Consider the following 13661-nt stretch of genomic DNA (forward strand, 5'->3'; position numbering starts at 1 on the left):
TGTACGGTACAAAGTAAAATATTAGGGAATGAACAATACGTTCTAGGTAACTGGAGAGGAGTCCAGGGTAAAGAACTGTACGGTACAAAGTAAAATATTAGGGAATGAACAATATGTTCTAGGTAACTGGAGAGGAGTTCAGGGTAAAGAACTGTACGGTACAAAGTAAAAGATTAGGGAATGAACAATACGTTCTAGGTAACTGGAGAGGAGTTCAGGGTAAAGAACTGTACGGTACAAAGTAAAATATTAGGGAATGAACAATACGTTCTAGGTAACTGGAGAGGAGTTCAGGGTAAAGAACTGTACGGTACAAAGTAAAATATTAGGGAATGAACAATACGTTCTAGGTAACTGGAGAGGAGTTCAGGGTAAAGAACTGTACGGTACAAAGTAAAATATTAGGGAATGAACAATACGTTCTAGGTAACTGGAGAGGAGTTCAGGGTAAAGAACTGTACGGTACAAAGTAAAATATTAGGGAATGAACAATACGTTCTAGGTAGCTGGAGAGGAGTTCGGGGTAAAGAACTGTACGGTACAAAGTAAAAGATTAGGGAATGAACAATACGTTCTAGGTAACTGGAGAGGAGTACTGTACGGTACAAAGTAAAATATTAGGGAATGAACAATACGTTCTAGGTAACTGGAGAGGAGTTCAGGGTAAAGAACTGTACGGTACAAAGTAAACGATTAGGGAACGAACAATACGTTCTAGGTAACTGGAGAGGAGTTCAGGGTAAAGAACTGTACGGTACAAAGTAAACGATTAGGGAACGAACAATACGTTCTAGGTAACTGGAGAGGAGTCCAGGGTAAAGAACTGTACGGTACAAAGTAAAATATTAGGGAATGAACAATACGTTCTAGGTAACTGGAGAGGAGTTCAGGGTAAAGAACTGTACGGTACAAAGTAAAATATTAGGGAATGAACAATACGTTCTAGGTAACTGGAGAGGAGTTCAGGGTAAAGAACTGTACGGTACAAAGTAAAAGATTAGGGAATGAACAATGCGTTCTAGGTAACTGGAGAGGAGTTCAGGGTAAAGAACTGTACGGTACAAAGTAAAATATTAGGGAATGAACAATACGTTCTAGGTAACTGGAGAGGAGTTCAGGGTAAAGAACTGTACGGTACAAAGTAAAATATTAGGGAATGAACAATACGTTCTAGGTAACTGGAGAGGAGTTCAGGGTAAAGAACTGTACGGTACAAAGTAAAATATTAGGGAATGAACAATACGTTCTAGGTAACTGGAGAGGAGTTCAGGGTAAAGAACTGTACGGTACAAAGTAAAATATTAGGGAATGAACAATACGTTCTAGGTAACTGGAGAGGAGTTCAGGGTAAAGAACTGTACGGTACAAAGTAAAAGATTAGGGAATGAACAATGCGTTCTAGGTAACTGGAGAGGAGTTCAGGGTAAAGAACTGTACGGTACAAAGTAAAATATTAGGGAATGAACAATACGTTCTAGGTAACTGGAGAGGAGTTCAGGGTAAAGAACTGTACGGTACAAAGTAAAATATTAGGGAATGAACAATACGTTCTAGGTAACTGGAGAGGAGTTCAGGGTAAAGAACTGTACGGTACAAAGTAAAATATTAGGGAATGAACAATACGTTCTAGGTAACTGGAGAGGAGTTCAGGGTAAAGAACTGTACGGTACAAAGTAAAATATTAGGGAATGAACAATACGTTCTAGGTAACTGGAGAGGAGTTCAGGGTAAAGAACTGTACGGTACAAAGTAAAATATTAGGGAATGAACAATACGTTCTAGGTAACTGGAGAGGAGTTCAGGGTAAAGAACTGTACGGTACAAAGTAAAATATTAGGGAATGAACAATACGTTCTAGGTAACTGGAGAGGAGTTCAGGGTAAAGAACTGTACGGTACAAAGTAAAATATTAGGGAATGAACAATATGTTCTAGGTAGCTGGAGAGGAGTTCAGGGTAAAGAACTGTACGGTACAAAGTAAAATATTAGGGAATGAACAATGCGTTCTAGGTAGCTGGAGAGGAGTTCAGGGTAAAGAACTGTACGGTACAAAGTTAAAGATTAGGGAACGAACAATGCGTTCTAGGTAGCTGGAGAGGAGTTCAGGGTAAAGAACTGTACGGTACAAAGTTAAAGATTAGGGAACGAACAATGCGTTCTAGGTAGCTGGAGAGGAGTTCAGGGTAAAGAACTGTACGGTACAAAGTTAAAGATTAGGGAACGAACAATACGTTCTAGGTAGCTGGAGAGGAGTTCAGGGTAAAGAACTGTACGGTACAAAGTTAAAGATTAGGGAACGAACAATGCGTTCTAGGTAGCTGGAGAGGAGTTCAGGGTAAAGAACTGTACGGTACAAAGTAAAAGATTAGGGAATGAACAATGCGGGGTCTCAAAACCCCCGTCGGTTCCTAGATTCAAATTTCTGCAGCAGCTGTGGAAATGATAACGTAAGTGTTATTTTGACCTACATGAGCAATGCGCAGACCGAATTTAGAGAGGAGATAACCCATCATGCGGAGTTTGACATTCTAAAATGGATTATATTTGAAATAATAATTTTGGTAGCTCTTTCGTGCACGACGATCCAAGTGAAGTGAAAAGAGACATACTTCAAGGTTCAGACTGGATATAAATCTTAAAGATAAGACATTATATAAAGTGGATATTAATCATATTCTCTAGCACTGACTGGACGTGGTTAGGACTTAGGGGACTATAACTATCAAGGGGTGAGATTGACCCTGTAAAGCTTTTTATGGGGGGCAGGTTTTGTGATGCAATAATATCAGACATTACTAAAAAATAGTTTCAAAACTTGAATTTGCCCTTAAAATTAAATGTATACTTGTCAAATTAGTCACAAGACTCTCAAATTTGATGAGAGAAAGGTTTTAGAAAAATCTGGCAGTTGCCTGATGCTGATAGTAAGTGTAAGCTAATATTAAGTCACGTGTTGGTCACATGATGGAATAGCACATGATGAGAAATAATAGATGGTACCATCCTCCATATACCTATATCCACAAAGTTGGCAAACCCACCAGATATCTGGGAGGAAATTTGGGAAGAATGAGGAAATTTTTGGCATCTGAGAGGAAATTTCTTAGTTAGCGACTGACAATTGCCGTCCGCAAAGAGCAGTTCAATCATTGGGTATCGAGAGGAAATGTTTCCTCTCTAAATGACTTAAAATTCGTGCCATCTTTAATTTTAATTTGTCCAATGTTTTGAATCCAAAATATTACCGAGTGTCTAATCAACTACTTTGAACCTTCTCTATTGATATCCTATTGGTCTATCATATAATCCAGTTAAAAATTTTCCGGATGCTGCGCCCCCTGCCCTCTTAAAATATGACTAATAACCAAGTGTCTAATCAACTGTTTTGAACCTTCTGTATTGATATCCTATTGGTTTAGCATATAATCCAGTTAAAATTTTCCTGGGGCTGCACCCCCGAGCCCCTGCCGCAGTAACCTCGGAGCCGGCGCGTCGCGCCGACTCCTCGCCCACCCCTTCTAAAAATCCTGCGCATGCCCCTGTTGGAAAAGTAGATTAGCCACAGCGAGCGAAGCGAGCGGGCCACAGAAGGGTCTGAAAATGGGTTTGGGAGGAAATTTTTAATTATGTGGATATGGGTCCATATATAAATGCAAACTGTCAGAATTGTTAGTGTTACTGGCTTTGTCAACATTAGTTAGGAATTCTTTGAAGCTTTGACAGGTTATAAAGTTTTAATAAGGGAGGATTACACCACTGTGAACCCCTTTATGATACCGCTACAGTATCACTTTATTGCCTACACAGATTATCAATACTTATCATCAATACCGGCTTATAGTTATATATACTGATAATCTATCTTACTGATGGAGGAAGAAAATAACATGTTGTAGTGAATTAGTTTAAATCAACCCGGCTTGTTGATGAAAAGTTGTAATATTTAACATGAAAACATGGCCCAACTTACATTATACAAATAACAGTAACACAATAAAAACACAATAAAAACACAATAAAAACAGAGTCAAAACACAGTGAAATCACAGTGAAAACACAGTCAAAACACAGTAACACAATAAAAACACAGTCAAAACAGAATGAGGTTTAAATACCTGTTTCTTTTCTGTAGCTCATCAATAGTGTTCTGCAGCTTGACGTTAACCACTGTGTGCTCCTCTACCCTGAATGTTTGTTTACATTCCACAAATTATATTATATCACTGGTCAGAATGTAGTTGTACAAACCAGTGTTTATTTAACAGCTATTACACTCAACATTACATAAATCTTATTCAACGTATAAACAACACCAAGTCATCTTGACCTGAGTGTGTTCAGCTTCTTTTGGCTCACTGCAAAATCTAACTCGAAATAAGCCCGAGAATCTATGTTATAATCCAACCTTCTCTCGAGACCCCCAATATACTCCTTCCTTCTCTTCCTGCTCTCAGCTGCTGAAATCTTATTCTTTATTTTCCTTCTCACCCTCTTTAGTGCTCGCTCTTCGTTCTGAGAGAGTGTAAATGTTAAAACACGGAGTATACAGATAGCTAATATATGGGGCATGAGCCAATCTAGAAATAGTTTGCTTTTTGGAGGGCTCTGTTCAGAAGACTGCTATAGATACCACCGTCCGGCAAACGATGGTGAAATCATAGCTGAACAGGGTAATTGTGATATTCCCTGTACGCCGGACAGTGGACACACTAGTTCACACTTCACACGTACCGTTGGTAACATGACCCAGCACCCTGGCCTGTTACAGGGATAAATCAATTTGTGCGTATGTGTGTCTGCACTCTGCAGGTAGCATCTCAGCTCTTAAGGCCAGAGGGGGGGGGGGGTAAGGGGTCAAAAAAATCGACCAAAATATTATTTTCTAAATCAATTTAATTTTCGATGACAAAAACATTGCTGCTATTCACATATTTTTAGCTGCTTAACTTTTTTTTATAATTGAGGTTAACCAATTTTCACAAAATTGATTATACAACATTGAGGTTAATAAAATTGAGGTTAATATTTTATTACACTCCATAATTTTTTGTTTTTTCGGTCAGCAAATGTAAACTCTAAATTTTAGGTTCATAATTATCAGAAAAAGTAATATCCAAACGTGATTAAATGAGGTTAACCTCTTAATTTAGGTATAGCGAAAATAGATTAGGTGATAGAGTTGTTATTTTTATCGTAAGATTACGACATACAAAATTCTTAATAGATGTAGTGCTGATTTACTTCATTTTATCTCGAGAAAGTGTTGAAAATGAGGTTAACCATATCATTTGGTAGTTTAAGAATTATTTACACAAGATTCTTACTTTTGTTATGTACCACAATATCTCAGTGATGTATCTATTTGTATTCCAATGCCTCAAATATGATCATGAGACAAAGGTGATTAGGACTGACCATATATAAGTAGAAGAGTTCACCCATAAATAGCTAAAAAATGAGGTTAACCTCTCATTTGTTGAATATCGGCCCAGTCAATCACATGTTAACCTCAAAATCTTAATTGTTACACTGGGCAAATGTTTCATTACATGTCTAACAATATATTGATAAACCAATTCCATTGTTATATGGTCTATAGTGAGGTTAACAATCATATTTTTACTACTACTACAAAATATCGTGATAGTTAACCTCATTTTTAGACAAATTTTGGTTTATGATATTGATTTTCCCAACATAAAGTATCTCAATAAACATCTTCTCACCTTAAAGCAAAAATTGTATGGAGACGCTACTAAATACGGAAAATAATGCACAATTTGAGATTTTGGCAGTGAAATAAAAACACCAAAACTCTTTTTACTCAAAACAGGTTTTTTCATACAAACGTCCCTTAGTTGAGAATACTGGCCACACCCAGAAGCTGAAACTTGGCACAGGTGTTCCTTGGGTTGTCACCCACAATTCTATTGTACAAAATTTTGATATTTGCCTCTGTTCTTGAGTTATGAGGTTAACTGTCGAAAAACTGTTGAATTTGGGGTAAAGTTAACCTCATATCTCAAGAACAGAAGCAAATATCAAAATTTTGTACAATAGAATTGTGTAAAACAGTCTAAGGAACACCTGTGCCAAGTTTCAGCTCCTGGGTGTGGCCAGTCTTCTCAACTTAGGGCGTTTTAACTTTTTACAGTTTAAGTTAAAGTTTTACATGTAATTACATGTAAACCTCAATATTTGGCGCGCGATATCTTAAAAACGCAAGGTCAAATTTCGGTCCTGTTTTTTTCCTCTTGTTCGTCTCCAGCAGCTCTAATCAAATATGTGAAAACTGGAAAATCGACTTTTACCCCCCCCCCCCCCCCCCCCTCTGGCCTTAATAAGTCTGTGCAGCGGTTGCAGGGAATTACCAAGCGGACACTGGAGAACTAGAAGGATTATAATTCTAAATTTAGCGTTCGAGCTGTCCGGGGACTGCAACTGGGTCAACGCTTTGTGTTAAAAATACCTCCGGCTTCAGCAAGCTAGACAGGGCATGCTTTCTGAATTAACGGAAACATATTGACGAGTCTGCTGCGTGCTAATATCATACTTTAGGCACATCAATGAGTCTGCTTATTATTATTTTTCTACTTCAGGCACATCAATGAGTCTGCTTATTATTATTTTTCTACTTCAGGCACATCAATGAATCTGCTTATCGGTAATGTTTTGATACAGGCACAAAGTTGACAGTTTGCAGGGATAGCAAAGTTAGAGAGATCTTATAAATGTGCGGTTGTCGCACGATATCGCACGATAAGACCCAGTATGAAGCCAGAGTACAGACAATGGGAATGTGGGAATGTAGTATCATAGCTCAACTATTATTGAGAGATCTTGTTTAGTCTAATTAACGTTTTGAACGGTTAAAAGGGCTTAAAGAGTGTTTTGTTCGACAGAAATAATTGTTTAAATAAGAATTGCGCAACAATGACCTTTCTGTACAATATAAGTGTGCGCTGTACAGAAAACTATTGTTTTGATGAAGGAGCAGTGATATGGGCGTGTGTTTTAAGGCAAGTCTTTCGCTGGAACGTGTTGCGCAAGAATAGTAAATAGTATAGCCTTTAGGTAGGGGACGTAAATCCCGTAAATAGCAGTGTGATAACTTATCAGTGTAGACACATGTAAAACCTAACTAAATCTACGTTGTTGAGCCTCCAAAGCCTTAATAAACTCAGAATTTAGACTCGGGTAAGTTTATAAAGTGACCAACTTTATTATTTAATTTTCATGAGTTATATTTAGGATTCGTATTTTATATCGTACGAACAACTATTTTCAATTCATCATCAAAAGTGTGGTTCAGTGGATCTTGACAAAATGAAACATCTCCGGCAAACAATTTCCGAGCGTTAATGGCACACTGTGGAGCTTCTTTCTTCTATGCTAGAACCAGTTCAACTCCTTGCAAATGTATTCCGGTGGTTAATTAAACATAACTTAATTTAGATAATTCAACTCCAGATGCTAACTTCCGGAACTGACAGCATTTCACTCCACAAAACAACATCCTGCTTTCCTCCTCATGACTGAGCGTGCTGATTAGATCTACTTTCTTGTTTACTTAAGAACCATAACATTGTTCCATCCGACAAACCAATCATTGTAATATATCTGAGATCACATTACTTCACTAAGTTGATCCAAGGTGCGGTGATGACAAATCGACTAACGATATAATCGCCCCCCTATAACAACACACTAAACCTCCTTTTTTGCAACAGCTAACTAAATTAAATAGCGAATTATTATACCGGGCCGGGGCTCCTTACACCCCGGCGTAGTGACCAGACCTTAATCAAATTAGTGTGATAAATCACCCGGATAAGATTATCAGTGTCTATCTGGAGAGAGCGTAAACTTTAGATCACACTTTACACAATTTCTCCGAAAACCTCACATAGAAATAACAGTCGATGTTGTTGGACTATTTTTAATCGGTATCCATTCTCCTCTCAGAGTCTCGGAGGATTAGTATACTTACTTAAACCGCCAGTCCCTCACGGAAAACCAGACATGTCTTGCTAACTTCGTTGTATTGAAGTAATACTATAGGTTTATTTTATGGCTCGGAGTTAAACTAATTAGTATTCTCCAGTTTTCAACTCAATGGCAGTAAAAGTAATGAGATTAACTCCTGCACTGGAGCCGTCCAGTTTTTACCTAATCAGAAACAATTTAATACCCGTTACGTTTACGAGATAACTTGTACTGTGTGTGCTGGTTACAGCCACCATGATTTGAACAAGGTAAATATTATTTTAGGGGCATGATCCAGACAGTTTAGTATATAATACAGGTTTGATATTATAAGGTTGATATTGAAGGATAAGGTCCCCTAAATTGTGTATAATAATACGCATGGTTCGGTGTTGTGAAAAACTCAGTGCGGCCAAATTAATTCGATCCCTGGACTTATAGTGTAAACATTTTAGTAACCAGAGCCAATTACACAAGAGGTAAAGGTGTCACGTTATTGAGGAGACCCAATCCCTCCGTGACATCTAAATTAGGTGTTAAATAATGGGGACAAAGGGGTCCAGCTAACCTCTCTGAGAGCGAGCCAGCTGTCACGTGACCAGCGCTTAACAAATCACGTGACCACCACGAATGATGTGGAGAGAGAGCTGCTCCCGCATGGAGGACTGCTGGCAAAGTGTGAGATGGTACAAGGCTCCCTCTCACTGTCTCACATGAGCTTTATATACATTATATACACTCTACACACACTACGTGAATAATGAGATGATCATTCTGCTTAGTAAAAACTTGAGTAACCACCAGACTCATTCCAGATGATTACTCAGCTTGAAAGCTTGGAAGCATGATCATCTTTGCGAATCCCCCACAATTTATTTCCAGTATGAAAACTGGAGAATTTGTTGATGGCCTGCACGCCAAGTAAACTTTATGCATGTGACAGAAGAAGTAATCTTAGTAACCTACTGCTCGTTGGTACATGGCAACCAATATAATAACACTTATGAGTTATGGCCAACAGTCATCCTCTTGGCACGGAATGTTAGTGAGGGATCAAAATTTGCCACAATATCCGCCAAGTTTGCAAAGTTGACAGATTGGGCAATTACAGCTGATAGATTAGAGTAACGTACTGACATCAGACAGGATCAACCACGTTAAATGTAAGAAATATAAAGAATTTGGTTATATTTTGGTACAGATAATGGTTAGAGGTCTGACTTGCTGACACATACAGTATGTGACATACTGTTCTGTCAAGGGAACATATCATCAAATACCAAATCATACTCGCAAATTTCATATTTTGCAAGAAAACGCAAACAAATAACGGCCTATAATAAGAGGAGTGGTGACTGAGTCGACATACCTTAGTAAGGATAACATTGTAAGGAATGGTCACTCCTTCCTCATCTAACATCTTCCTCTCTTCCTCTGTAATATCTCTTCCTTTCACCTGTCATAAAACCGAGTCAGATACAACTTATATTCTTAAATATAATGAAAAGAGATAAGTATAACATGAAGCAGTTCCCCAAAGTTCTAGAATGTTGTACAGCATAAAAATACAGTTTATAAATCTGCAGTTTATAAAACTACTGTTTATAAAACTACAGTTTATAAAACTACTGTTTATAAAACTACTGTTTATAAAACTACAGTTTATAAAACTACAGTTTATAAAACTACAGTTTATAAAACTACTGTTTATAAAACTACTGTTTATAAAACTACTGTTTATGAAACTACTGTTTATAAAACTACTGTTTATAAAACTACTGATTATAAAACTACTGTTTATGAAACTTACACTGCTGCACCGCAGATCGTCAGTATTGACCCTGCCTCTATGTGAGATCCTGCCTGTAGTGTAGATCCCAGTACGTTGAGGTATGTTCACCAGCACATCGTTATCAGCTCCTGAAGAGTGAAGACAATACAATGAAGGTACAGTATAGGTACAGGTACAGGTACAGTATAGGTACAGTGGGGTACAGTACAGGTACAGGTACAGGTACAGTACAGTACAGGTACAGGTACAGGTACAGTACAGTACAGGTAGAGTACAGGTACACTGTACTGTACAGTACAGGTACAGGTACAGTACAGTACAGGTGCAGGTACAGGTACAGGTACATGTACAGGTACAGTACAGTACAGTACAGGTACAGGTACAGGTACATGTACAGGTACAGGTACAGGTACAGGTACAGGTACAGGTACAGGTACAGGTACAGGTACAGGTACAGGACACAGGTACAGGTACAGGTACAGGTACAGGTACAGGTACAGGTACAGTACAGTACAGTACAGTACAGGTACAGGTACAGGTACAGGACACAGGTACAGGTACAGGTACAGGTACAGGTACAGGTACAGGTACAGTACAGTACAGTACAGTACAGTACAGGTACAGGTACAGGTACAGGTACAGGTACAGGTACAGGTACAGGTACAGGTACAGGTACAGGTACAGGTACAGGTACAGGTACAGGTACAGGTACAGGTACAGGTACAGGTACAGGTACAGGTACAGGTACAGGTACAGGTACAGGTACAGGTACAGGTACAGGTACAGGTACAGGTATAACAGTAGTGGGGTGTAGAAGATAATAAGCATTAGAAGCACCGTGTTTAATTTATCAGGGTTTACGAATCATTCGATACTTGTGAATTCAGAGGTATGACTTAGACATGATAAGATTAAGACGTGTCCTATTAGATTATTATCTTGGGTATTTTATACTTAAAGTTTTCCGAGAGCCAGCATAACCCGCGTATTGTTATAATAATATTATTAGGCCTTACACTGTGCTTTCAGCAATACTCATATAACTCCCTTCTATGTATACTTTAATATATTATCGTGGTCTCATATTTTTCTAAATGCAGGGGTTCTGACGAAGACGTACTTAATATAAAGTGTAATTAGTTGTAGTGGTACAGTATCTTTATATACTTTTTATTGAGACACAAAGGTTTTAACCTGAACATTCCTACCTGAGGGTTTGTTAAGGAAGATGTCTACATTGAGGAGGTTGTTGTTGAGATTCAGTGGATCTCGCTCTTCATCTGAGTTAATGGAGTACCTGTCTGCCCCGGACGAGTCAGGACTACCTCCATCACTTAGCAGCTCCTGGTGGTATTACATGTTATTTGTATCGTAATTGTAATACATACTAATAGCACCTGATGTTGAGAAATGTTTTCATCATTGTGTTAGAAACCATCTCATGGACAGTTTCCTCCTACCTTTTTCACCATATTATTATCTTGGTCTACATCAGGATCAAACTCCCAGAGGTCTCGATTTCCTCCTGCTAGTATCTCCTTCTGAACAAATTAAAAATAATTATCGACATCTGATAATATTTTCAACATATCACGGAGAGGAAGGAATGAATTTTAAAATCTGCAGAGTAAGAGTAATGTGCAATTTTTGACAATATCTGTCTGATTAAAGATAACCCCAGATGCTGTACCAACTCACCACTGAAAAGGTTGATGTATCATCAACAGGAAGATGATCCAAGAAGAAGTCCAGCTCAGCGCCTGGCATTGGCAGATCGGATGATATCGCATCATCAAATAGGTGGTCTATGACGCTATCTGCCATCTTTTACTACTATGGTGGAAGATTAAGGTTTTCATAACTAATTTTGTTCAATTATGAACCAAATCAGGAAATTATCAGGAAATTATGGGAACTGAATCATCGAGACTGATTTACATACAATTCTATTTGACTTTTTTGAATATTAAACTAATGATTCAATTAAGATAATTTTTTCAGAAAAAATAAGAAAAAGAACACATAACTTTCTGATAGAATTTATTTATCTCAGTAGATATTACAGTTTCCTTTTATTCTATTAGCACTAATCATATTATATATATATCCAATCTAAAATCTTAAAATCCCATATGGTTTAAAACTTTAAAATATTCTAATCACATAATAAATCGATTATAAATCAACAAAAACAACGAACTCGACTATTCAGTAACAAACAAACTTTTTAATAACAAACATGCTACTGATGTCGAATTGCTGTTCAAAGAAAAAAGCATTTTGATGGACCCCATTTCAACGGGGGTAGCATTCCTCTTCATTACAGTGTGAGAAAGATAAAATCCAATTTCATGCATAGTATGAAAATAAATCATCCTCAAGGATGTTCTCTGATGTAGAAACTATGTGAAACATACTGCATAACAAAAATAATTCACTATAAAACAAACTCCATATTACAGCAATGAACATTGAACAAGACTGTATATGATATGATACATATCGTTATTAAGGCCAAACAAATTGTTCACCCCAGTTGGCAGACCACGTACTACCGGACGCTTTAATGCTTGATTATCTGAAACTTAGAATTATCTAAAAAGTATCTAAAAATTATCGAAAAGAGTCATAAAATGATTTTCTTGTTACTGTGGTGTCCCCAACTATTATTAAGACACATGATCTGTTGCACACTAAGTATGCTTCAAAGCACATGTCTTAGCGATGGGCAGCATCAACACAATAATTGTCCCAAATTGGAACTTTAGTAGATAAGTTGGTCCTTAATGGTTGGTTCCATAGTATCGGTCACCAAAATCTCCAATACCGGGAACAAGATACTTGTCATCGTTTAAATATCCATCAATATTAAAGGTGATAACCTTCAAATCTGGAAACTTGGCTTGTAATTTTTGCATCCCATATTTACAGCATAATAGATTGACAAACAAGACGTTTTTGGGGTCAACACCATGCTCAACCAGGCAATCCATTGCACACATGCAACTACCAGCAGTTCCAAGCATCGGATCAACTAGAAGCACAAAGCAATCAGCTATGTCAGAAGGAAGCTTTTTGTAATAAAATATTGGGTGTTTGTCTTCGCTCTCTTCATCACGTTGAATCAGTATTTTGCCAACTCTTATTCCTGGTTCCAGCTTACGAAATGCTTCCAGCAAAGTGTCCCCTGCTCTAATAATAGAAACAGCACACAGTTGTTTTGTGCGAGTATCTTCAAGGCCCTTAAAGATCCCAGTAGGGGTTACAATATCTTGTGGCATCACTGATGGGATAATTGCAAGTGCTTCTTCAGCAAGAATTGTCATGAGCCGATCACCATATATCATGAAATCTTTGTAACCAGTATTCTTATCACTAATCTTGGACATGAGTAACTTAATGCAATTTAAGTTTTGTCCGATAACAGTGATTGCTTCCATGTTTAAACTGCATTCGTCCTCTTGATATTTGGCCATTGCTTAAGTCCAGTGCAGTGATGTTTGAAGACTGATTTAAAAGCAAAGTTAAAAACTTAAAGAAACTAACAAAATTGAGATGACATGATGGAATTTGTGGGAGAGGCTTAAATGTTAAAAAGCCTTCTTCAACTCTCTACACAATAGAATCTGTCCTACCTTATAATATTAAAACTCTATATTGTTTTGATAAAACGGTCATTCAAACAATGTATACATTCAATTAAGTAAAACGAAATTCAAGCGATGCAATTGGCAGAGCACAATCAAATTTAGTGTTGCAATTGGCATGGAGCACGATACATATACAAGTTTCAAAACACATGATCTACTCGATTATAGGGCAGGGATGAGGTTGTATGAGACTTTTAATAGATGGATCTCATGTTTGGCGTCCACCTTCTTTC

General features: G+C 37.6%; 1 protein-coding gene across 1 annotated transcript in view; it reads right to left on the bottom strand.

The window, feature by feature from the left end:
• LOC134814792 (cyclic AMP-responsive element-binding protein 3-like) overlaps nucleotides 1-13661 on the bottom strand; it is a 71506-nt gene that overhangs the window by 3450 nt on the left and 54395 nt on the right. Inside the window, exons 2-8 of the mRNA XM_063823067.1 lie at nucleotides 11477-11613; nucleotides 11239-11319; nucleotides 10987-11122; nucleotides 9797-9906; nucleotides 9356-9442; nucleotides 4406-4512; nucleotides 4116-4184 (exon numbers count right to left, since the gene is read on the bottom strand). Coding sequence (XP_063679137.1) covers nucleotides 4116-4184; nucleotides 4406-4512; nucleotides 9356-9442; nucleotides 9797-9906; nucleotides 10987-11122; nucleotides 11239-11319; nucleotides 11477-11602 — 716 coding nt within the window. The 5' untranslated portion in view covers nucleotides 11603-11613. The remainder of the gene's footprint in view (nucleotides 1-4115; nucleotides 4185-4405; nucleotides 4513-9355; nucleotides 9443-9796; nucleotides 9907-10986; nucleotides 11123-11238; nucleotides 11320-11476; nucleotides 11614-13661) is intronic.

This window comes from Bolinopsis microptera, chromosome 5 (assembly GCF_026151205.1).
Source record: "Bolinopsis microptera isolate Bmic1 chromosome 5, MBARI_Bmic_1.0, whole genome shotgun sequence".
Taxonomy (NCBI): domain Eukaryota; kingdom Metazoa; phylum Ctenophora; class Tentaculata; order Lobata; family Bolinopsidae; genus Bolinopsis; species Bolinopsis microptera.